The 26527-nt window shown below is 44.5% G+C and overlaps 1 protein-coding gene across 1 annotated transcript; it reads left to right on the top strand.

Moving 5' to 3' along the window:
- Nucleotides 1–314: 314 nt before the first annotated feature.
- Nucleotides 315–26242, top strand: LOC120986164 (STAM binding protein). The gene is made up of 10 exons (XM_040414553.1): nucleotides 315–466; nucleotides 4461–4683; nucleotides 5703–5778; nucleotides 5861–5956; nucleotides 6035–6368; nucleotides 7087–7211; nucleotides 7381–7518; nucleotides 12181–12293; nucleotides 12574–12673; nucleotides 25550–26242. The coding sequence occupies exons 2-10, from the start codon at nucleotides 4481–4483 to the stop codon at nucleotides 25604–25606; spliced, it is 1242 nt and encodes a 413-aa protein (XP_040270487.1). The 5' UTR covers nucleotides 315–466; nucleotides 4461–4480; the 3' UTR covers nucleotides 25607–26242.
- The last annotated feature ends 285 nt before the right edge of the window (nucleotides 26243–26527 follow it).

The following is a 26527-nucleotide window of genomic DNA, read 5'->3' as shown; positions in this document are numbered from 1 at the left end:
GTATGAAAGGGCCTTAAATTATGGCAACAGGGTCGTGGCCTGACAAAATGGGGATGTCAATGTCCACTTCCTTGGAAAACATGGTATTCTAGAGTGGTACTTATAAAATATATAAGCATATGTGGAGCAAAATAAAATAAAAGCGGTGCTGTTAGCCATAGCAACACAGTATATTGCAGCTTTAATAAGCTAATGTACAGTGTTCAGTACACAGTGTACACCACAAGGTGGCAGTCACGTCTAAATAACTGACGTTACACATCATAATGTCACACTCACGTGACCAGCGTGTGACCAGGTAACCACGGGAAGAAGTCTCCCTTCTGCCCTTTTCCAACATGGAGGCCGCCTTCTGTCTGTCGCCGCTGGCCATGTGACAAGAAAAGGCAGTGAGGCGTATGCAGGTCATGTGACCCGGAAGAATGCAGGCAGTGGCTGAGCGGCACTGATAGCGAGTGACAGCCAGGTGAGAGGGGCAAGAAAGTCAGGGCGGCCTGGGGCAGTGGCGACATGGCGGACTTGTATTAGTTCGGCGTACTCACATGCTCAGGGTAATGAGCAGCCATGATGAAATCTGGATAGAAGGGGAGTGTATGCAGGAAAGGCCTCGGTACCTACAACATGGGGATGGACCGACCAATCAGACTAGGTTTTTCATTTCCTAAGCCGCCCTGTACAAATGAGAGCAGAGATCTGATTGGTTTTCGCTGCACAAGGCCCCTTTCCATGCCACTCTTGGCAGAACATCTCCATATTTCCCCTGTTTTTGCTCTTTACTGTCCATTTAGTTTAGTGCAGCTTTATATGTTTCTACCATATTGTATGCACCGGCTGCCACACTGTGGAGAGGGTTTATACTGATTAAAAGTGTTTTTCCACCATACGCATGAGCTGATTACATATGCCATCCATGTGTGATGGGGGGGGGGGGTCTTACTGCTGGGACCACCAGCTATGCCCTGGAGAAATCCACAGCCACATTCAAGTTAATGGTCTGTATTGCAATGCCACTGGGGTAGTACCCTTTCATTTTGGGCATCTGTTGGACCTCAACCAATCAGACCAATCCCTTTTTTTGAATGGAGCGGTGGTCGTGCGTGCACGCTGACTGCCCATTCGGCACTAGCACGCCGCCATCTTCAATAGTCCCATAGAGTTCTATGGAGTGGCAACATGCACGTGTAACTGTTACTCCATTTAGATGGCTTGTTCTTGTGATCGGCAGGGGCCCCAGCAATCAGACCTCGCCAATAAGACGCTTATCCGCTATCCTGTGAAAAGGGACAACCTCTTGAAAGGTTATGGATCCCACCAGGACCACCCCTGTCCATACGCTCCCATTTCTACACCGGGTCCCTGCTGGTCTTTTCATCTTGGTCCCATCTCAATACACAGAAAATCCCTTGAGGAGCCTGCTCAGCCCTTCACTGCAGACTGACATGGAAAATGACTTAAAGGGCATCTGTCAACAGATCTGTACCTATGAAACTGGTGCGCTTGGCAGCTGAAGGCATCTGTGTTGGTCCCGCATTGCTGAGACAATGATGTTTTAATGAGCCTCTAGGAGCAACGGGGGCGTTGCCATTACACCTAGAGGCTCTGCTCTCTCTACAACTGCCACGCCCCCTGCACTTTGATTGACAGCGCCAGGTGTGATGACATGTTCATTGCCTGGCCCTGTCAATCAAAGTGCAGAGGGCACAGCAGTTGTAGAGCCTCGAAGTGTAATGGCAACGCCCCCGTTGCTCCTAGAGGCTCATTTGTATATAAGAAAACATAATTTTTCTCTGCAGTGCGGGCACATATGAAAATGAGATTCCATTAGCTGCCAAGCGCACATGTAACGGGTCAGCCGGTGTCATAGGTAAAAATCTGCTGACAGATGCCTTTTAAGGGTCCATTCACACATCCGCAACTGTTTTGCGGTCCGCAAATTGCATATCCGCAAAACAAGGACACCAGCCATGTGTGTCCGGTATTTTGCGGACCGCACATGGCCGGCACTATGATAGAAATGCCTTTTCTTGTCCGTGTCTGCGGACAAGAATAGGACATGTTCTATTTTTTTGCGGGGCTGTGGAATGGAAGTGCGGATGTGGACAGAACACTGTGTGCTGTCCGCATTTTTTCCGGCCCCATTGAAAATGAATGGGAATGGGAACGGATGCGGACCCATTTCGCGGACGTGTGAATAGACGTATTTACACCACATGAGTTGTCTCTGATCTCATTGCTGGCTTTATTTCCTGGCGCCTTAGGCTGAGAGATCCCCCTTATCCCCTATATTAGGTGTCCGCTCATATCTCTCTTCCAGGCTCATCACTGCACACATTCCCCATGACACACACTTGCTCTTTGTCCTGGACTGATCAGCAGCTTGTACGGGGTTACATTGTGGATCATGTGAAGTTCCTAACACGAGATATGACTGAGGACGAGCTTCCCCGTTGTAACGAGCGGTGGTGCTCTAGACGAGACGTTTTACCTAATTCTATCAATTCTAAAAGGATTATCTCTATAAAGGATGTAATAGACCGAAGGGGGACATGAGCCCAAGTGTCCAGGAGTCAGTGGGACAGTTGTGGAAAGATGTCTCTGATAGGAGACATCAATCACAGATCCCTCCTGCCCGGCAGATTTCTGGCCGCAGAGATTGGCACAAGACCAGATAACTACATGCAAATGGCTGCCCCATAGCAGAGTAGGGAGCAGCGCGTTGTATTATGGGGCACTGCGGCTGGCACATTTAGATGGGTAGTTCTGTAGCAGTGAATAATGATATACGTTACCTCATAATTGATATTATCTGCAGTTTATTTGAGAGGCGGACCCCCTATTCTGGAGATCTAGATCCATCTATCAACCATTTATGGGACAATCTATGAATATGAATGTACCTTACATGTCTAGGATGAGAATATCCCTGTCACCCCTCCTGACTCGCCTGTTTTAATAAATACTTGCATTCCCCCATGTAATAACAATTCTGGAGCATCTATTCTTATGGCTCTATGTTGTGCCATTCCTTTATTATTCCTGCTAGAAGTTATGTATGAATTACTAGCAGTCTGCAGTAAGGGTACAGAGTGGAGGTAACCAGTTGGGGGTGTGGACCTGCACAGTCTCACTCTATCCAATCAGTGCTGCCATTTTCAGACTGTGCTGGAACACACCCCCAACTGGTTACCTCCCCTCTGTACCCTTACTGCAGACTGCTAGCAATTCATTCATAACTTCTAGTAGGAATAATAAAGGAACGGCACAACATAGAGCCATAAGAATAGATGCTCCAGAATTGTTATTACATGGGGAATGCATGAAGCTATTGACACAGGCGTGTCAGGAGAGGTGACAGGTCCTCTGTAATACTGACGTGGCACTACTACTTATACATTACTGAATGAGCACTGCAGTGTGAACTACGTGCACGGTGGCACCACTTTTTAGGATCTATGTGAGCACTGCCATTTGTGTTACTTGGTCTTGGCACCCGGAGAAGATGGCATTGTCTTGAGATGACAACCAGGAATATTTGGCGGAGCAGCAGGCGTTATATGGGGTGAGGCTTGGAAGGGGTTTACATGTATGACAATGTTGCATGTACCTCGGTGCAGTCCCAGGAGGGCTTCTAAAGCTTACTGGCAATCACCTGATTGCCATACGTACGGCAGAGAACCCCCCAGTATTATTACTGGGGGGCGCTGTCTTGTGTCAGGCTACATAATACTTGTGAGAGGTCTGACGCTGTATACAGAGCAGCAATCTCCTCCTTCCTTGGTAGCAGTGAGAGTCCCAACTACAAAACCATCATTAATATTATTTTGATAACGTTAAAAAAATAAAGAAAAAACAGCTTTAGGCCTCATTCACACGTCAGTGTTCGGTCAGTGATTTCCATCAGTGATTGTGAGCCGCAACTGTAAACACAGAACAGGTGCTGATCTTTCCTTATACCTTATGTCTGTGGAGGCTCCAGTCCTGGTTTTGGCTCACAATCACTGACCAAAACACTGACGTGTTTTGTGGGACCCCACCCACGATCTGGGGCCACGAGCACTGTATATTTTGTAGTTGCTGTGCTCATTAGTGCTTAGCCCAATTCAAGTCAATCAGATTATGCATGATGGGGTACCAGAAGTCAGACCCCCACCGATCTGATATTGATTAAAGGCCCACAAAAAATAATTCTGTATTTCTGGTAGTTTCCTATTAAAGGGGTTGTCTCACCCGGAACATTGGTGGCATATCCCCAGGGAGCTCCATTCTAAAGATAGGTGCGCGTCCCACCTCTGGGACCTGCACCTGTCTAACATTGGTGGTGTTCCAAGTGGGATGACCCCCTTTAACTAAAGTCAGCTCCTCTCAGCAGGAATTTACTTAATTGAAATGGCACATTACCCCCCCATCCCCCTCGTTTGCCTGGTATAAGGTTGTGTAATCGGCATTGTTCTTTCTTCTAGGTTGTCTACTGCCTAGCACCATGCCGGAGCACAGTGACCCCAGCCTCCCTCCAGAGGAGAGGATACGAGCTCTGGTATTGAAGGGGACGTCTTTAGAAGTGAAAGACGATATACCTCCTAAGCGTTATTACCGATCCGGCGTGGAGATAATTCGTATGGCCAATGTATATGCCGGGGAGGGAAACACAGAGAGTGCTTTCATCTTGTACAACAAGTATATCACGTAAGTAGAAAGGCGCTAGCCACTTGCCTGCAATAAAAGATCAGGGGGGACATTTATTAAGACCGGCACTTTCCTCGTCAGTCTTAAGACCCTCTTCCCTGCCAGCGGAAGCACCAAAGTTATGTCTCTTGGCACCCTGGACGATTAGCTGTTTGAAGGGGTAATGGTGCCTGTTCAAGCGATGCACCCTCTTCAGTGTATACCTGCACACCATCTATATAGCAGCAGTGGTACAGAGTAAGGGCTCATGCCCACAAATGTGTGCTTCCCGTTCCGTGCATTGGGGACCACAAATTGCGGTCCACAGTGCACGGGCACCATCTGTATGGCTTCCGCAGACAGATGCAGACCCATTCAACTTAAATTGGTCCGTGATCCGTCCGCACTACAAAAAAAAAAAGAGCATGTTCTATTTTTTTGCGGTGCGGAGGAGAAAACCACGGAAGCACTCCGGTAACACCTTTCAGATTGCAGACCCATTCAAGTGAATGGGTCCGCATCCGTGAGGCGGTGCACAAATGGCATAATGAAAGTGACCATTTATCTTTCTAGTTGCTAATCACTTTTTATTATTATGACCCATCAATAGTACAGACATTGTAGCAGAGCTGCAGGGTAATTAACTTGAATGCAATGAAGTTCTAATGAGCTCATGCACACGACGGTTGTCGGCTGGTGCCCGTATTGAGGCCGGCAAACAGCGGGTCAGCAGTACACGGGCCCCAGCCGACAACTGTCTGCGGCAGCCGCATGGATTTTGCCATGCATTGGGGACCGCAAATTGCGGTCCCCAATGCATGGAACGGCCAGCACACGGTCGTGTGCATGAGCCCTAACTCAGGTTTATTTATCCATCCATGGTGTCCTATAATATATCTGTCTGTTCAAATGAGCGGACTATAGTGCAGCCCAACACATGTCACCGAGCTCCTGATTGGTGGTCATGGTCGTTTTCCAATGAGTATTCTTTTCGTATGATTGGGTTGTTTTAACTAATTCTTTCATGTGTATTTCCATAGGCTTTTTGTTGAAAAGCTTCCTAAACATCGAGATTATAAAACTGCTAATGCTCTTGAGAAGAGGGAAACTTTGAAGGTAAGACGGGTCTATTGCAGGCACAGATCTTGTATCAGGTCTTGTATGAAGGAGCTCATTTTTGTGACGTGTATGTTTGTAGAAACTGAAAGAAGTGGCCTTCCCAAAAGCCGAAGAGTTAAAGAAAGAACTGCAGAAGAGGTACAGTAAAGAGTTTGATGAGTACCTGGACAAAAGGGTAAGTCAGTGGTGAGGAAGTCCTGTATGAGGCCCAGGGTTATATGATTGGCAGTGACATAATTTACTGTTCACGTAGCGATGTGAGGAAGAAGAGTGTGCTCGCCGCCTGGCTGTTCTGCAGCAGCTTGAAGAAGAGAAGCAGCGCGTGGCACGCATGAAGCAGCAGCAAGAGCAGCAGGAGCAGTTCCAGGCCTTTGAAGATATGATTCGTAAGAAAGAACTGGAGAGCGACCGACTACGGATCCTCCACCAGTTCTCTACTGACAACCAGATACCTGAGGGACCTCTTATCCCAGGTGTCAAGGAGCCCCCTGTTGTTCCACAGCTACCCGCCAATGACGCCGTCCTTCCACGACCACCTGCGGTTGATAGGACTCTGAAGCCAGCATCCATCAGCCTTCATGAAGTCTGTAAGTAGACACTGAGGTTTTCAAGTGCTTTTAGTTATGTAAAATACTGTGATATAATAACAATAATGAAACTCCTAATAATCACGTTTGGAGCCATTTAAATATAAAGACTATTTTTGATTTAATTGTAGTTTGGGCTAAATATTTTTTAATTGTTTTTATTAACAATTTTGCACAATTTAGCTTCTGTGTTTCACAGTACATAGCAGCTGCAGAAAGCCGTTCTGTGATAAGTCCGTCAGATTGGCTCATCCTCACTGCTGAGCAAACTTGTAGGCAGATTTATGCCCAAATCAAACCTTATGAGAATGCTGGGCCAGCAGTAGGGCCTCTAATTCATCACAGGGTGTCTCGTCTCAGATTGTGTCACGTTTGACAGGATGATTAGTGCTGCATTCAGTGCTGATCTTCCTGTCAGAATGACAAGTCAAAGCGATCCATCAGGGACTTTTGGTATCTGTCTTCCAATACACTGCATCGCCGTCTCCATTATAAAGAACAACACAGATGTCATCCCATAAGCGGCTTGAGGCTGAATGCAAAATAGGAACGCGATTTACGTTGGAGGCTTTTCCTTGCTACGTGGGTCACCCTATAACTGGAAACTGACAACCACTGCACACGAGATGAAAAGTGGTCAGAGCTGCAGGTGGCACTGATGGATGTGGAATGCACTCAATGTTTTTGCTCATCTGTGTTACCTCTTGGTTGCTTCCAGCTGTGTCCACGGATGGACTTCGCCATGTAAGGATTCCTCAGGAAGTGGTTGTGAAGTTTCTAAAACTTGCCGAGGTGAATACACAGAGAGCAGTGGAGACCTGCGGGATCTTGTGTGGGAAGCTGGTAAGAGTGACGGTGGTGATGTGCCACAACTGAATCCCATTTCTTGCTGTACAGTATATATTGACCTAAGCTTTTACATAACATATTCTCATTCTTTGTCCTCCATTTTTTTTTTTTCAACACAATGTCCACCATGTCTTTATCTGATTCTCTTATTATCATTTTATAGATGCAGAATGAGTTTACTATCACGCACGTCATTGTGCCCAAACAGTGTGGTGGGCCAGATTACTGTAACACTGAGAACGAGGAGGACCTGTTCTTGATCCAGGACCAGCATGGGCTTATCACACTGGGCTGGATACATGTATGTATGAACAGTAGCTTTTTATTAGTGCTGTACTCTTTCTATTGCACATTAACTTAAAGGTGTGTTCCAGTTATAACAAGTTATCCCCTGTCCACAGGATACCAATCACGACAAATATACAAGGTGATCAACATTCACATGGATGATATGGCCATGAGCTTGGATTTAAAAAATGTTTAAAAAAAATAAAATATATAATAAATGAAGACACCGCGGCACATCCGTTGGTGAAAAAGTGTGGACCTTTATTTACCAACGGATGTGCCGCGGTGTCTTCATTTATTTAGCATTATACACCTTGGTAAGGTGATATTACCGCTGGCACCCAATTATCCATCACAAGGTGTGCTGCCCTGAACTTGTGTGACGTCACGTGTGCTGAGCTGGCTCGGTGGGTAATAGGCTGTCTGCACACATATCCCTCGTTGCTGTCATGGGTAAAAGGAGCGATTTATCAGAGTTACAAAAAGGATTAATATTGGCTTTCGGGCACAGGGTGGCAGTATTTCTGAAACTGCGCTGTGTGAACTGTTCTCGGGCTGCTGTGGTGAAAGTGTATGGTGAGCGGATAAATGGCTCCATTGTGAATAAGTGGCGTGGAGACTGCAGAGCACCCTGTACCGTTGATGTGCGAGGTGAACATCGGCTACAAAGGTGCTTAAAGGTGGACTGACACTCTTCAGGGGAGCAGCTCACAGCCAAAATGAACCAGGAGGCTACCAGACATGTGTCTAAGGCCTCATGCACATGACCGTATGGCTTTTTCAGTATTTTGCGGTTCGAAAAAAAAAACGGATCTGCAAAAATACGGATGACGTCTGTGTGCATTGCGTTTTTTGCGGAACGGAACAGCTTGCCCCTGATAGAACAGTCCTATCCTTGTCCGTTATGCGGAAAATAATAGGACATGTTCTATCTTTGAGCGGAAACGGAAGGCATATTGAGTACCTTCCGTTTTTTTTTTGTTTTTTGTTTTTTTTTGTGGACCCATTGAAATTAATGGTTCCGTATATAGAACGCAAAAAATGTTAAGTAAACGGAAAAAAAAAACGTTTGTGTGCAAGAGGCCTAACAAAACAGTTCAGCGAACCCTACTGCGTATGGGATTCCGAAGCAGACGGATGATCACTGTTCCTAGGCTAATGAAGTTGCATTGACAGAAAAGTCTTCAGTTTTATCGGCAGTATGATTGGTAAAGGGTCGCCTTCTCTGATGAGTCACATTTTCTGCTTCATTGAACGGATGGACGTTGGCATGTTATTCGAGAAACATCAGAGAACAAACACTCAGCAGCTATTGCTGGAAGAACACAAGCTGGTGGTGGCCGCTTTATGGTGGCCAAAAGTACACCCATACATGCTTATTGTCTTTCCTGGGAAGAATGGGATCTTCCAGCAAGACAATGCGACATGTCACATTGCTAGAAATGTCTGACATTGGTTGGAAGACCATGACCAAGACTTCCAGGTACTACCCTGGCCCATAATTCCCCAGACTTAATCCCAATTCCTCTTCTGTAGGACCACCTTGATCGTCGCGTTCGCCGTATGGATCCTCCCCCACACACCCTCCAGCAGCTGTGGGATGCTCTGCAGTCAGCACGGCTCCAGATACCTGGAACAACCCACCACAACCTTAAAGCGAACCTTTCACCTGCATTTCACTTAATAAACTATCAAAAGTACCTTATAGATCATCCTCATTGTGTTATCATACAGTCTTGTCCCGCTTTTCTGTCATGTATATGCATGAAAAAATCGCCTTATAAAGTACTCTTCTCCAGCTCCACAAGTCACGGTAGAAGTCAAGGGGGTAGCCCTTCCCTCACTCCAGGCTGTACCTCCCCTGCCCTAACCCCGCCTCTATGCAGTCTAATTGACACCCGGCTCAGTCGCCGGGGCCGCGCTTGTACAGGCGGCGCATGCGCCGTCTGACTCAAGCGCGATCCTGTAACTGAATCGCACATGTGCCGTCCCCGATGCCTGCCTGTCTTCTCTGGAGCGTGAAGATCGGGGCGCGCGCGTGAGGAAGAGAAGACAGGCAGGCATCGGGGACGGCGCATGCGCGATTCAGTTACAGGATCGTGCTTGAGTTCGACGGCGCATGCGCCGCCTGTACAAGCGCGGTCCCGGCGACTGAGCCGGGTGTCAATTAGACTGCATAGAGGCGGGGTTAGGGCAGGGGAGTTACAGTCTGGAGTGAGGGAAGGGCTACCCCCTTGACTTCTAGCGTGACTTGTGGAGCTGGAGAAGAGTACTTTATAAGGCGATTTTTTTCATGCATATACATCACAGAAAAGCGGGACAAGACTGTATGATAACACAATGAGAATGATCTATAAGGTACTTTTGATAGTTTATTAAGTGAAATGCAGGTGAAAGGTTCGCTTTAATGAGTCCTTCCCAGCCAGTCTAGCTGCTGTCCGGGCTGCACACGGCGGTTGCTCTAGATAGTAGATGGTGGTCAGAATAATGCGGCTTGACTGTGTAGTATGCCTAGTTTAAAAATAGTTAAAGGGGTTCTCCACTTTGGACAGTCAATACTTGTTAGAAGGGTCTAATGACAAGAAACTGATCACAAAATGTATCCCTGAGGGTCCATTCACACAGACACTGGCAATGTGCGTTCCGCATTTTGCGGACCGCACATCGCCGCCACTATAATAGAAAATTTGCCTTTTCTTGTCTGCATTTGCGGACAAGAATAGGACATGTTCTATTATTTTTTTTTTTCGGGAACGGATTTGCGGATCTACAAATGCGGACAGCACATAGCATCCGTTCCGGTCCCATTGAAAATGAATGGGTCTGCAAAATCCAGAACGGATCCGGAAAAAAAATTGCGGACGTGTGAATGGACCCTGAGGATCAGTTGTAATTTGTGATGGAAATCTGGTAATACAAATTCTGTTAACTATTACACCGTGACCATTCAAGTGAATAGGTCTGTGTAATACAGGACAAGGCAGGTCCTCCACAGTGGGAGGTGTACTTTGTAACTGTTCTCAACTGAAGATCCTGACTTCTTGGCCAGAGGATCCTTCTCTGTTAAAGGGATTGTCCGGTTTTATAATATTGATGACTTATCCTAGTGTCAGTGCAGTGTAATTAAAGGGGTTGTCTCACTTTAGCAAATAGCATTTATCATGTAGAGAAAATTAATACCAGGCACTTACTAATGTATTGTGATTGTCCATATTGCCTCTTTTGCTGCCTGGATTCATTTTTTTATCACATTATACACTGCTCATATCCACGGGGTAACAACCACCGCTGCAGAGCAGATTTGCATGTGTGCCCATGTGTGCTCCTACAGTCCTGGCCACCAGAGAGGCCTGCGCTTTTTTCTATAGTGTGCAAGCACGAACACCGGTGCTGGGTTCGTAACCCTTGGAAATGAGCCATGTATAATAGGACTGAAAAATGAATCCATGAGAATCAAAATACATTAGTAAGTGCCTTGTATTAACTTTCTCTACGTGATGAATGCCATTTGCTCAAGTGAGACAAACCCTTTAAGGTAAGTCCACACTTGCGGCAAGTATTCTGTCCTGGCAGAGGAACAGAATACCGGAATTGCCTTATCTGATATAGCCGGACACCGCTGGGATCTGCTGGATCCTATTCACTATCCATACATGCTGGATACCTGCCGGACCCCATTATAGTCAATATTCCGATATTCACTATAATGGGGTGTGGAACAGAATACAGTAATACAGTACCTGCCGCAGATGTGGACTTACCCTAAGGGTCTGTTCACACGTCCGTAGTGTATTGCGGATCCGAAAATTGCACCCCCATAGCAATTGCGGACAAGAATAGGACATGTATTTTTTTTCCAGAGCCACGGACCGTAAGTTCGGTGCCGCGCTCCGGAAATGCGGATGCGGACAGCACACTGTGTGCTGTCCGCATCCATTTCTGCCCCATAGAGAATTAATGGGTCCGCACCCATTCCGGATAATTGCGGAACGGGTGCGGACACATTCTACGGACGTGTGAATGGACCCTTTAAAGCTAATTTCCCATTCAAGTGAACAGAACAAAATACTAATTACAGTGCACCGCCGCTACAAAGTAGATGGAGTACAGCTAAAGAATGGAGAGGACACAGCGCTCACACGAGTACGCCACCCCCTCAAATGGATCATCAGTGGGGGTGCCAGGAGTTGTCTCCTGCCGATCTGATATTGACAAACTATCCTGATAATAGGTCATCAGTATTATGAAACCAGACAACCCCTTTAATAAAGAATTCCATAATAGTAGGGTAGGGGAAATATTCATGACCCATCATTAGGACAGGTCATTAATATCTGATCTTTAGGGGGTCCTCTGCTGATCATCTTGTGGCAGTTTCTCTGCAGCAGCTCCGAGCTGTTTAAGCTCACAGACCGCCGGAGAGGCGCTTTAATTTATGACGAGGCCTGCACTTCTTTCGGCAGTGCAGGGGACATCAATGACCAGTGTAAAACTCTGACCTTTGATAAATCTCCCCCAGAGTGCTTGTCCCAGTGCCACAGCCTCCTCAGACAGCTGCAGTGGAGTCGGACCCCCTCCGATCTGATATTGATGGCAGATCATTAATATTTAGGGGAACTCTAAGCCCTTTTTAAAGTGTGAAGAGTAGGATATAGCTTTATTTTTTATTTTACAGACGCATCCCACTCAGACGGCCTTCCTTTCCAGCGTTGACTTACACACTCACTGCTCATACCAGATGATGCTCCCAGAATCCATCGCCATTGTCTGCTCCCCGAAATTCCAGGAGTAAGTATCTCTTTATTTCCATATATTCCCTCTCCGAGTTGAAAGGTGCTTGCTTGTGGGTAACCTGGGATAATATATTGGGGAATGACATTTATATATGAACCCTGCTGTATTGTCCCTGTTCCTTATAATCGTAAGGCGGCCATACGGCATAGAAGAACATGTGGTGCATCTACGTTATATGTACAAACTACTCATATTACTAAGTCCATGAGAAGGTAAATATGGATATGATTCTGTTACCATGATCTGTCGGGTCCTTTTTTTTTTTTTTTCCCAGAACAGGAATTTTTAGATTGACCGACTATGGCATGAAAGAAATTGGTGACTGTCGAGAGAAGGGTTTTCACCCACACTGCAGAGACCCTCCCCTGTTCTGTGTAAGTGTAATGCTACAGAAACTGAAATACTAAAGTGATGTGGGGTTTTCTAAAAGGGGGTTGTGCCATGATTGATGTAAAAAATGAAAATCTTACATCATATAGTACATGACAACCTCATTCTAACAAAGCTAGTACCGGCCCTGTACCTCACATGGGTCCAGAGATCTCCACATTCACTGCTCCAATCACTCTGCTAGATTTATTTTAGGCTGGCAGCTCAGGGGCGGGTGTCCTTATAGCGGCAGCTCGGGGGCGTGTATTTCTGCTGCAGCCCTCTCCCTGTAACTGTCACAGTTTCTAACAGAACATATGGCTGGTGGCGGTTGACAATTTAAACTGAGCACGTGCGACCACCTCAGTGAGGTGGATTAAGAAATAAGGAAACATTTTACAGATTTACTCGGTAGCTATACAAAATTTTTAATTACCTGCAATCACAAAAGTATTCAGATCCAGTTGATGGTTTGAAGAATTAAGAATAATTTTTGTGGCACAATCCCTTTTATTGTGAAAAAAAAAAAGGCATTGCATTGTCAGAGCCCTGCCTGTTTTAACCCCTTTGTGACCGGAGTATTTTAATCCTAAATGACCAGACACATTTCAGCAGTTTTGTGCAAGCGATGGTTAAATGGTCCTAACTTTTTTGCTAATAGAATTGTTTTCAGCTGTTTTTTTCACAACACATAGGGCTGTTTTTAATAAATTTATGGTAGTCCTAAAGTGGACTCCTAAAATGCCCATTTTAATGTAAGGTAGTTCATGGATTTTTAGAGTAAGTAAATTAGCCTTTGGTAATGCATCCTAGTTAACCCCTTCCTGACAGCCCACTGTAAACTTGTGTTAAAAGTCGGGTATTTAAATGTGGTGCCCAATCGTAGGCACCATAGATGTCTGGTGCCTACTTTTGGGGCTAATGTATGCCATCGTCAGTAGCGTAGCTCACACACATTTAACCCCTCAGATGCTGTGGTTGAATGTGAACACCGCATCTGAGAGACAACTGCTCCCACTGGCAGGGATCGAGGGAGATAGATAGTGTGTGCAGCAGCCTTGGTCCTCCTGAATGATCCAGGGCTGCTGCAGATAGGTTCCTAAGGAGACCCTGTGGCAGGGCTCTATAAGAACATAGTGAAATTCTCAGACTCCAATGCTAATGCATTGGAGTCTAAGGCCTCTTTCACACAGGCGTTGCGGGAACACCCGCGATTTTTCCACGCGAGTGCAAAACATTGTAATGCGTTTTGCACTCGCGTGAGAAAAATCACGCATGTTTGGTACCCAAACCCGAACTTCTTCACAGAAGTTCGGGCTTGGGTTAGGTGTTGTGTAGATGTTATTATTTTCCCTTATAACATGGTTATAAGGGAAAATAATAGCATTCTGAATACAGAATGCTTAGTAGGTGATCAATTGAGGGTTAAAAAAAATAAAAATAAAATTAACTTACCTTCTCCTCTTGTTCGCGTAGTTCCCGGTCTCTTCTTTACTTCTTTAATGATGAGCTTTGGGCTAAAGGACCTTTGGTGACGTCAGATCACATGCTCCAATCACATGGTCCATCACCGTGGTGATGGACCATGTGATTGGAGCATGTGATCTGACGTCACCACAGGTCCTAGCCGATAGTTCATCTTTTAAGAAGTAAAGAAGAGACCGGGAACTACGCGAACAAGAGGAGAAGGTGAGTTAATTTAAAAAAAAAAAATTTTTAACCCTCAATTGATCACCTACTAAGCATTCTGTATTCAGAATGCTATTATTTTCCCTTATAACCATGTTATAAGGGAAAATAATACAGTGAATAGACTGTCACCTAGCAACCATGCGTGAAAATCGCACCGCATCCGCACTTGCTTGCGGATGCTTGCGATTTTCACGCAACCCCATTCACTTCTATGGGGCCTGCGTTGCGTGAAAAACGCAGAATATAGAGCATGCTGCGATTTTCACACAACGCACAAGTGATGCGTGAAAATCACCGCTCATGTAAACAGCCCCATAGAAATGAATGGGTCGGTATTCAGTGCGGGTGCAATGCGTTCACCTCACGCATCGCATCTGCGCAGAATACTCGCCCGTGTGAAAGGGGCCTAAGAGAGTAGCGGTCTAATGACTGCTTGTCTATAGTTGCCTTTTAAAAAGTGAAAAAAAAAAAAATGTTTTAAAAATAAATAAAAGTTAAAATCGCTCCCCTTCCCCAAAAATAAACATTAGGGCTCATGCACATGACCGTATGTATTTTGCGGTCCGCAAAAAAATACGGATGACATCCGTGTGCATTCTGTATTTTGAAGAACAGAACAGCTGGTCCCTAATAGAACAGTACTATCCTTGTCCGTAATGTGGACAATAATAGGACATGTTCAGTTTTTTGCGGAACAGACATACGGAAACGGAATGCACACGGAGTAACTTCATTTTTTTTGATTTTACGGACTCATTGAAATGAATGGTTCCGTATACAGTCCGCAAAAAAGAAAAAACTGAGCCTACACGGAAAGAAAACGTTCATGTACATGAGCCCTTACAGGGATCGCCGCAGGAGAAAACACCCTTACTGGTAAAATCTAAAAATATTTATCATACTCCGAATGGCATAATGGGAAAAAAAGATCAAAACTGCTGGTTTGCCATTTTTTGTCACTTCACCTCCCTCGAAAATTTTAACAAAAAGTGATCAAAAAGTTGTACACACTCCAAAATGGTATCAAATGTTGTAAAAACAAAACCCATAAAAGTGTGTTGTTCTCCCAGTCCTGAAGGGGTTAAGTATATAAATGATGATGTGTTTTTAACCCCTTTAAAGATGGTGCTTGCTCCGGAGCGGAGTGAGCGTCCTAGCAACTGGGTGCCTGCTGTTTCACACAGCAGACACCCGGGGCTAATGTCAGTGATCAGCGGTAATGCTGATCGTGGACATTTAACATGGCCAAAACTTGGAAGCGTGTGCTTGCCAGGCAGGAACAACTCCCCCGGGCGGAGATCAGGGAAGGTGTTTCAAGTAATAAGCCAGAACCTGTATTAGGCTTCTAGCTTGGCTTATTACTTATACATTACAATTCAGACCAGCAGGTGGCAGCACTGTAATATTCCGATCTTTGTATATGGCAATGGTTAAAATTCCATCACTTTATAGAAATTGCAAACTAATAATTGCATGTTGGCGTCCCATTGGGGGCCTAAAAAAGTTTTACAAAAGTCAAAAAATTTAAATCGCCTCCTTTTCCCCTAAAATTAAAATAAACAATCACAAAAATAAACCTCATACACCGTGTCCAAAAACGTATCCCATACAATAAAACATTTAATATGCCAATTTGCAGTTTTTTTTTCATCTCTTCACCTTCCCCCAAAAAATGGAATAAAAAGTGATCAAAAAGTCATACACACTTTTTTTAAAATGGTATATAAAAAATATAGATTGTCCTACTAAAAAGGAGCCCTCACACAACTCTGTAGTATTAACTCTAAAAAAGTTATGGGGGACAGAATAAATGGAAAATTTTTTTGGGGTTTTTCGAAAGTGTTTTATTTTTTTCAGTGATGAAACACAACAAAAACTATACAAATGTGGTATAACTGTAGTCAAGTGTTCAACTTGTCCCGCAAAAAACAAGCCCTCATACAGCTGTGTGAGCAGAAAAATAATAAGAAAAAAAAAGCTATGGCTCTGGGAAGACTGGGAGAAAAAAAAAATGAAAATGCAAATCCGAAAAATCGCTCCGTGATTCCCATCTCGGACATTGGGGGCATATAGTTAGCGATATGCCCCTAATATCGAATAGGTGCAGGTCCCACCTCTGCTAGCCCCATAGGAATGAATAGAGGGTGGTCGCGCATGCACAGTGCAGGCTCCGTTCCAAGTATAGGTGCTGGTCCCAGAGGTGGGGCCCACACCTATCAGACATTGGGGTCATATCCTAGCAATATACCCCCATTGTCTGAGATATGGGACAACCCCTTTAATGTTGTAGCTGTTTATTTGAAAAACCTTCCATTGGGGCCATATTTGCATGCTTTATGGTAGCTGAGATGCATGTGAGTATTTTCACATGCTGCAGGAGGTGATGGACTACAGACCCCTCCCCCAGACAACAAGGAAGCTGCGTACACCGCCTTATCTGTGTATATGGTGTTAAAAGGGTAGTCCGGCCTTGGATCAGACAACCCCTGGGATCCTAACTTGTATCCCTTAACGTCAAAAACACCACTCACCTGCCCACAGTCCCGCTGCTGCTCCATTCTTGATGTATTGTTCAAGCGGATGTGACCGCTGATGCCTGCGATTGGCCATAGTGGTCACAGGACCAAGCCACTTACTGGAAGAGAAGCAGCAGCGGGACCACGGACAGGTGCACAGCTGCCTCTCAGCTTGGACAGCCGTGTCGTCTTGGAAGGTTGGATTGTAGTTACCTGTTGGTTGGACAGGTTCGGAGACAGGCACCCATACAAGCATTTTATTTGATTGCTATTGCTCCGTGGAGGACCCAAGAAATATCCGCTCCTTGTGACTGCTCTAGTGGCTGGTGTGAAAACTGCAATGTGGATGTTCAATGTAAATATTCACATAAAATATAAATGTGTGTAAAATAATAATAACCTGATTTTAAATAATGTTATTGCCTGGTGCTACCTTCCAAGCTCCTAGAAGACAGTACTAATGAACAGTCCTGAGGGCCTTTGTACACATTAGATGAATGTTGGCCAAACCTGCTGATTTCTCGGGAACGACCGACCATCTGATGTGTGTACCCCCTCAGATGTCAGGGCGGAAAAAGGATTGGGCATGTTGGGTTTGTTCTGAAGGTAGATAAACCATCTTCAAAGCGGTCTGGCAGGTGCTTATACTCCCAGTTGCTATGCATGGGCGGGTTGATAAGAATACCTGTTGGCCAGTATAAAGCCACCTTTATTTTCCCCTCACCCACGACAGCACCACGAGAGAGAGGCTCCGCCCCCATAGACAGGAAATTTGAAGTACAAAAAGGTGGAGGCTCTCCTCCCACTTCAGCATGGTTTCCTGTCTCTGGAGAGAAGCCTGGAGTACTGTGCAGCTTCTCCCTTGGGTGCCTCCTCCTTTACCTGCGGTCCCAATACTTTGAATTGGCGGCATGTTGTTATGCGCTAATGGACTGGCAGAGGCGCAGTAGCCGTGTAGAGGGCTCTGGAGCGCTGTGGGGGCATGTTGCTTGATGGCGTGGATGCGCACCTTAGGCTTCCGGAAGCAACTGCTCCTCCTCTGGACCGCGTCACAGATTGCCTAAGTGGCGTAACAGGAAGCGGAGACGTCTGGAACGCAAGCGCCGGATGTGACAGGACTCGTGGCGCAATGACGTCATGGGAGGCGCATAGAAGAGCGCGTAACCCGAATGTAGCTGCCGGCGGGTTGAATGGGAATTAAAAGCCACTGCATGTGAAGAGTCTCCTGGCGGGTTTACAGTTAGTACGACCCGGATTAGGAGATTGGGCCCTCTGGCAAACTACGATGGAAGAAGACAAGAAGGATATGCCGGATGATCCTCCTTCCACTCCAGCTCTGGTACCTGGAAAAGGGTGGGGTGAGCGGCCTTTGCCATTCTTTCTTTCATAAAGCCTGTATTGATGATTTTTTATATACAGTACAGACCAAAAGTTTGGACACACCTCCTCATTCAAAGAGTTTTCTTTATTTTCATGACTATGAAGCCATCAAAACTATGAATTAACACATGTGGAATTATATACATAACAAACAAGTGTGAAACAACTGAAAATATGTCATATTCTAGGTTCTTCAAAGTAGCCACCTTTTGCTTGGATTACTGCTTTGCACACTCTTGACATTCTCTTGATGAGCTTCAAGAGGTAGTCCCCTGAAATGGTCTTCCAACAGTCTTGAAGGAGTTCCCAGAGATGCTTAGCACTTGTTGGCCCTTTTGCCTTCACTCTGCGGTCCAGCTCACCCCAAACCATCTCGATTGGGTTCAGGTTCGGTGACTGTGGAGGCCAGGTCATCTGGCGCAGCACCCCATCACTCTCCTTCATGTTCAAATAGCCCTTACTTTCAAAGTTTTCCCAATTTTTCGGCTGACTGACCTTCATTTCTTAAAGTAATGATGGCCACTCGTTTTTCTTTACTTAGCTGCTTTTTTCTTGCCATAATACAAATTCTAACAGTCTATTCAGTAGGACTATAAGCTGTGTATCCACCTGACTTCTCAACACCACTGATGGTCCCAACCCCATTTATAAGGCAAGAAATCCCACTTATTAAACCTGACAGGGCACACCTGTGAAGTGAAAACCATTTCAGGGGACTACCTCCTTGAAGCTCATCAAGAGAATGCCAAGAGTGTGCAAAGCAGTAATCAAAGCAAAAGGTGGCTACTTTGAAGAACCTAGAATATGACATATTTTCAGTTGTTTCACACTTGTTTATGTATATAATTCCACATGTGTTAATTCATAGTTTTGATGCCTTCAGTGTGAATCTACAATTTTCATAGTCATGAAAATAAAGAAAACTCTTTGAATGAGAAGGTGTGTCCAAACTTTTGGTCTGTACTATGTGTGTGTGTGTGTATGTATGTGTGTGTGTGTGTGTGTGTGTGTGTGTGTATATATATATATATATATATATATATATATAATATAAAATTATATAATAATGTTGCAGGGAAAACCTAAGAAAGCATTAACTAAAAGGAGGAAAAAGGGATGTGCGCTATGTAGATGACCTTTATCTTCTGAATATACAAACAAGCTGTGTCAGCCCTGCATTGACAAGACGGTAGCAGGGGAATCGCCGTCTTTTTATAAAAATCTTCAGTCTGGGAGAAAAAAAAACTCAGGCTGTGAGCTGAGCGCTGCGATTGGCCAGCGCTACAGCCTGGGAGAAGGAGACGCCCAGGAAAACAAGAGCAGGCTCCTCCCGGTTGAGCTGAAAATCTGAAGATATCGGGAGAATGGAGCGGCGCCCAGGGATAATAGTAAGTGCAGGGAGATCCCTCCATGTCTGTATACTTAGTGTAGATTTTTTATCGTAATGAAAGGTCTTCTTTAAGTCTGAGGTCAGCTCTTTCATGGCCACGAGAAAGGCGGGGGTACAGAGGGAACAGAAGTCCAGACAGGTTCAGCAATTGGATATTGCGTACTCCTCAGACTCAGAACAGGAGCAGGATTTACTTTCCTTTGAAAACCCATGTTCTGACATCTCGTCTTATTCTTCTGGAGAAGAGGAAAAACTAATAGGGAGGCCCTTTTTTCCGGTAGAAGATATTAACCGTTGATTAAAAGCATTTAAATCAACCATGGGTATTGAGGGATCTAAGGAGCCTAAATCTGTGCAGGATGTGATGTTTGGTGGGCTTGAAATTAGGCATCAGAAATTTTTTCCTATATTTCCAAGAATTTGAAGAGAAAATACCTATTTTCGGAAGCAGATTGTGCCCCATGGAACAAAGCACCTAAAATAGATGTAGCTATTTCAAAAGTGACAAAGTGGTCATGTCTTCCCTTTGAAGACATGGGGTCTCTTAGGGACCCCTTAGATAAAAAAAAGGAGATGGTTTTTTTTAAAAGGTGCCTGGGAAGCTTAGACCCTCTATTGCCTCCACTTGTACAGCCCGTTCCTTAGTTGTTTGGCTTTCTGAGCTAGAAAATCTGATAAAAAAAAAACAAATGCCCTAGGGAGGAAATCCTGGCAGGGCTTCCCACCATTAGGCCCCTTTCACACGGGCGAGTATTCCGCGCGGATGCGATGCGTGAGTTGAACGCATTGCACCCGCACTGAATCCCGACCCATTCATTTCTATGGGGCTGTTCACATGAGCGGTGATTTTCACGCATCACTTGTGCGTTGCGTGAAAATCGCAGCATGCTCTATTTTGTGCATTTTTCACGTAACGCAGGCCCCATAGAAATGAATGGGGTTGCGTAAAAAATCGCAAGCAAGTGTGGATGCGGTGCGATTTTCACGCACGGTTGCTAGGAGACGATCGGGATGGAGACCCGATCATTATTATTTTTCCTTATAACATGGTTATAAGGGAAAATAATAGCATTCTGAATACAGAATGCATAGTACAATAGCGCTGGAGCGGTTAAAAAAATAAATAAAAAATAATTTAACTCACCTTAATCCACTTGATCGCAGAGCAGGCATCTCTTCTGTCTTCTTTCTTTGCTGTGTGCAGCAACAGGACCTGTGGTGACGTCACTCCGGTCATCACATGATCTTTTACCATGTGATGGATCATGTGATGACCGGAGTGACGTCACCACAGGTCCTGTTGTTGCACACAGCAAAGAAAGAAGACGGAAGCGATGCCAGCTTTGCGATCAAGTGGATTAAGTGAATTATTATTATTTTTTTAACCCCTCCAGCGCTATTTTACTATGCATTCTGTATTCCGAATGCTATTATTTTCCCTTATAACCATGTTATAAGGGGAAATAATACAATCTACAGAACACCGATCCCAAACCCGAACTTCTGTGAAAAAGTTCGAGTTTGGGTACCAAACATGCGTGATTTTTCTCACGCAAGTGCAAAACGCATTACAATGTTTTGCACTCGCGCGGAAAAATCGCGGGTGTTCCCGCAACGCACTCGCACCTTTTCCCGCAACGCCCGTCTGAAAGAGGCCTAAAGAAGGCTTTTTTAGCAGACGCTTTGGCAGATTCTATTAGGCTGGTGGCTAGATCTTCTGCTCTTGCTAACTCTGCTCGTAGAGCTTTATGGCTAAAGGGCTGGAGTGGGGATTTGCTTTCTAAGAAAAGGTTGTGTGCCATTCCATGCGAGAGAGAGTATCTTTTCGGTTCAACATTAGAATAGCTTCTTTTAAAAAAAAGCAGCTGATAAAAAGAAAACATTTCCAGTCTAAAATGTTTCTGCTAGGGGGGAGATCTGACCGTTGCATTCGTTCCTTTCAAGGAAGAGAAGGAGATAAAAAAGACAGAGAATTTAAGTTTAGGTCACAAAGGAGGGTAGGAAGAGGTTTTTTCTTCAGTCAATCCTTGGGTGATAAGAAAAAGTCTAGCGAACAAAAATGACGCCAGATTGCCTGTAGGAGGAAGACTAGCCAATTTTCTTCCTGCATGGCAACGGGTTTCCAGCAGTTCTTGGATATTAGACACCATAGGTCAGGGTTTGAAGCTAGAGTTTCGTTCTCTTCCTCCGGTAAGGTTTGTGGTCACAAAGACTACGGGAGAAGGAAGCGACGCCATACTGCAGGAGGTCTTCGAATTGTTAAAAAGAAATTTCTGATTCCAGTTCCAGGGGGACAAGAGGGTGAAGGTTTTTACTTTCCTCTCTTTCTGGTGAAAAAAACAAAGTTCCTACAGAACGATTATAAATTTAAAAAAGCTAAATCTATTTTTGCTCTTGAGAAAATTCAAAATGGAGACCATAAAATCAGCTATAAATCTACTCTTTCCAGATTGCTTCATGGCAGTACTGGACTTAAAAAATGCCTATTTTCATGTCCCTATTTAGCGAGATTATCAAAAGTTTCTCAGAGTGGCAGTAGAACTAGGGGGAGTTGTCAGACATCTGCAGTTACAGGCCCTTCCCTTTGGGCTTTCAATGGCACCAAGAGTATTCACGAAGGTGGTTGCAGAAATGGGGGCTCATATCAGAGAGAAAGACATTCTTTTTATCCCTTATCTGGACGACTTTTTGATTAGTAGGAGAAACACGGGAGTCCTGCAGGAAAGCAGTACAGGAGGTGTTGCAGATCCTGGAGAAGATGGGATGGATCCTGAACAAAGAAAAACTGAGACCAGTACCCTCAGAGTCAGCATTTTTTTGGGGTTACTCCTGGATTCGAAGGTACAGAAGTGTTTTCTGATGGAAGAGAAGATTTGGAAAGTAAGCAGAAAAATACAGGGCTTGACCGAAGATCCAAGAGTATCTTTAAGGAAAGGTATGTCAATTCTAGGAAACCTAACGTGTATTGTATTCCAGCTGTTATATGGGCCCAATTCCATTCCAGGCTTCTACAGTGGGACTTGTTGACAGCTTAGGAAGGGAGGAAAAAAAAACTTAGAGACGAGCTTGGTAATATCAGATCGGACCCTAGAGGACCTAGGGTGGTGGTTAATAAGAGACAACCTGACCCAGGGGGCGCCTTGGAAGAAGGACCTTTTTATGCTTGACCACAGACGCAATCCCTTGGGGTTGAGGGGCTCATATTCTGGACCAATCCATTCAGGGAGTATGAAGGGGCAGTCTGAAGTTAGCCTCCTCAAATATGAAGGAACTTATGGCGGTGAAATTTGCTATGTCAGAAATCCTCCCGTTACTATCAAACAGACATAAAACCTAAAAGTAATCGAAGCCACACATAGATAAATACAAAAATAACATCTTTATTAGTCAATACAACAATGAGTAAAAAAAATGCATGGAGTGTTGAATAGTAGAGAAAAAAGGCAAACCCCAAAGCAGAGGTAATGTCGTAATAAATATTTCATAGGTATATAACCATAACTTGAGACATATTGTATCACCAGTTAATCCAACACAGAAAGTACTGGTCAATGAGGTAAAATATAGTAGCAGTAGCGTGGGGATACCAGGTATTGAAAGGTTCCTGCTAACCAAGAGGGGTTTTTCTTCAGACTTAGTTAATACCCTCTTAAAATGAAGGAAGAACGTTCTCTAGTTATACCAGGGTCTGGAAGAAATTCCTGAGTTTTGCTGATTTTGGATTTTAAGAGCATCCCCTCTCCGGCTCTGGTCTGCCAGATTCTGGAATTTCTTCAGAAGGGTTTACAATTAGGATTGTCACCTAGCATGTTGAAAGTTCAGATTTCGTCGCTCTCAGCACTGTTTAACAAAAATCTGTCTTCAGATCCATGGGTTTCTACATTTTATTTTTTTTTAGATCGATTTCTAGATCCTCCCTGAATTTTCCTCCCAGGGTAGCTCCTTGGGATTTAAATTTGGTGCTGAACGCTTTAACAAAACCTCCTTTTGAGCCTATTGAAGAGGTTTCGATCGGATGTTTATCTTTTAAGCTATGCTTATTGGTAGCCTTAACTTCGGCCCGTAGGATTAGTGAACTATACTGTATTTCTATCAATCCCCCTTATACTGCCATATTAGAGGATAAGGTGATCATCCAACATGACCAAGCTTTCCTTCCAAGTTTCACAGGTCTCAAATGATTGTGCTTCCAACCTTTTGATGAGTCACCATCTACGGAGGAGGAAGAGTCTTATCATTGCCTTGATGTTAGGAGGTGTTTGATACAATACTTGTCCAGAACTAAAGACTGGCGGAAATCTTCCTCGGTTTGTTGTCTTTCAGGGGAAAAGAAGGGGTCATGCAGCATCAAAGAATACTTTGGCCAGATGGATTATGTCAGCAGTGTCGTTGGCTTATTCATCTTCAGGGAAGTCTCCTCCAGAAGGCCTTAAGGCCCACTCTACTAGGGCTATTTCCACTTCTTGGGCTGAGAGGGCTTCTGTCTCTATTGAGGATATCTGAAAGGCGGCAGTCTGATCTTCTCCGACTACCTTTTTCAAACATCACTGTTTACAGTTAGACTTGTCTTCCGATTTAAACATTGCAACTAAGGTGCTATCGGCTGTCAACCCATCCTAAGGCCCCTTTCACACGAGTGAGTTTTACGCGCGGGTGCAATGTGTGATGCGATCGCACGGAATCCGGGCCCATTCATTTCAATGGGTCTGTGTACATGAGCGTTGTTTTTCACGCAGCATGTTCTATAGTCAGCGTTCAGTGAATGGGGCGCGTGAAAAACGCATTGCACCCGGAAGCAAGTGCGGATGAGATGCGTTTTTCACTGACGGTTGCTAAGAGATGTTGTTTGTAAACATTCCGTTTTTTTATCACACGCGTGAAAAACGCATTAATGCGCATTTCGCCCGCGCGATAAAAACTGAACGCAATCGCAGACAAAACTGACTGCAATTGCTTGCAAAATGGTGTGAGTTTTCCTGAACGCATCCAGACCTAATCCGCTCATGCTCGTCTGCAAGGGGCCTAAGTGTCTCCTTGGTTATTCACTCTCGTGGTGCTGTCGTGGGTGACGGAAAAAATGAAGATTGGATTTTCCTAAACCCACGACAGCACCCTTATTTCCCATCCCTGTTATGTTGGTGGTTGGAGCACATTTCACGGGTGTTTACAATAAAAAATAAAAAAAAAGGAAAGATATATTCTGGATTTGAAGATTTGCTTCTAATAACTGTGGGTAGAGTACCTCTCATCCTTGGAAAGATATACTGAAGTGGGAGGAGAGCCTCCGCGTTTTTGTACTTTAGGTTTCCTGTCTATGGGTGTGGAGCCTCTCTCTCGTGGTGCTGTCGTGGGTTTAGGAAAATCCAATTACCGGTAAGGCGTCTTGCACACGAACGTTGTGTGGCCGTATTGCGGTCCGCAATACACGGGCACTGGCCCGTGTGCACTCCGCATCTGATGCGGAATCATTCACTTGAATGGGTCTGCAATCACGGAGATGCAGAATTAAAGCACGGATCGGTACCCCACGGAAGCACTGAAGGGTGCTTCCGTAGTGTGTCTGTCTGTGCCTCCACACCGCAAATAAATAGAACTTGTTCTATTTATTTTTTTTGCGGTGCGGACGGATCACAGTTTCGGCCGCCGCAAGGACGTTGCTCGTGCATTGGAAACTGCAAATTGCGGTCCGCAATACACGGAATGGATACACAACGTTCGTGTCCAAAAGACCTAAGAGTAATCTTCATTTTTCTTGCCTGCTCTTTGTGTTTATAGTCTTCTTTGCTAGTTTTATCTTTTTGTATCTGTCCTTCCCTATGTTTACTTTTCCCATAGGCTTGTCATTCTGTATTTATCTCAGTTTGCCATCCATATGACACCCGTCTCCTTTTCTCCTCCCAAAGGCCAGCAACCACACCACCATATGTCAGCAGGGTGTCACTGTCATGGATCTGCGATAATTTCTACAAAGTGTCTATCATCTTCCAGACTCTGCGTTTGCAGCCCTCTGACTTGCCATTAAAGTCCCTGCAAAGACATGGACTATACAGTGACGGAGTATGGAGACTCTCCAAGTTCTCAAGGTTGTGGCTCCTCTTGCCGGCCAGTATTGCCTGGTATTAACTAGAGAACCCCTCACAACTCGTGTCCCTGGTCCTACAGGACGGTTTGATGCCATTAAGCATTTAATTGGTTAATGCGTTTCTCTCTGCCAAATTAACAGTTTGTAACCCTTTTGGTGCTAAAATTTCCTTCTGTGAAAGGTTTATGGGTCTTTAAATCTGAGCTCCATATATATTCCCTTTTTTTTTTAGTAATATATCAGAGTATTAGTTAATCCTTTATCAACATTTTTGCCATTAAGTAAGCTTTCTTCGTTCAGATGTTATTTTTAGTAATAGAAAATTTGTATATAATTTAATTTATTTGATCATTTTTCCTAAAAAAAAAACTGATGCCAGAAAAAATATCACTGTTTGATAAAAGAGGATAATACTGTATAATGTTTATTTTCTAGCAGCATTAAATATTTTCAATGCTTCCTGAAGGTGACCGGTGCTGTGCTGTTATTATTAATGTATATTATTTTACTTTAAGGGGTCATTCGATTTTAAGAGGAAACTGGACAAACCAGGGGATTGACTTGTAATAAAGAATAGATGATTACCGTATTTTTTGCCCTATAAGACACATCGGGCCATAAGACACACTAAGATTTTAGAGGAGGACAATAAGATTTATTTTTATTTTTATTAGACCTCAGGTCACACCATCAATCAGACCTCAGCAGGCAGCCCCAATCAGACCTCAACTCAGACGCCAATGTGAATGACCCCCAATCAGACCTCAGATAAGAGCCCCAAAATAAATAAGACACCTCA

This window comes from Bufo bufo, chromosome 1 (assembly GCF_905171765.1).
Source record: "Bufo bufo chromosome 1, aBufBuf1.1, whole genome shotgun sequence".
NCBI classification, from domain to species: domain Eukaryota; kingdom Metazoa; phylum Chordata; class Amphibia; order Anura; family Bufonidae; genus Bufo; species Bufo bufo.
Note: the sequence above shows the minus strand (reverse complement) of the source record. Positions and strands in the feature narration are given on the sequence as shown.

Bases quoted from the DNA above. Each gene is read 5' to 3' on its own strand.
- LOC120986164 (XM_040414553.1), top strand. From the start codon at position 4,481: ATGCCGGAGCACAGTGACCCCAGCCTCCCTCCAGAGGAGAGGATACGA. The intron at 6,369-7,086 runs GTAAGTAGACAC...GGTTGCTTCCAG, and splicing joins CATCAGCCTTCATGAAGTCT to CTGTGTCCACGGATGGACTT. The intron at 7,212-7,380 runs GTAAGAGTGACG...ATCATTTTATAG, and splicing joins GGATCTTGTGTGGGAAGCTG to ATGCAGAATGAGTTTACTAT.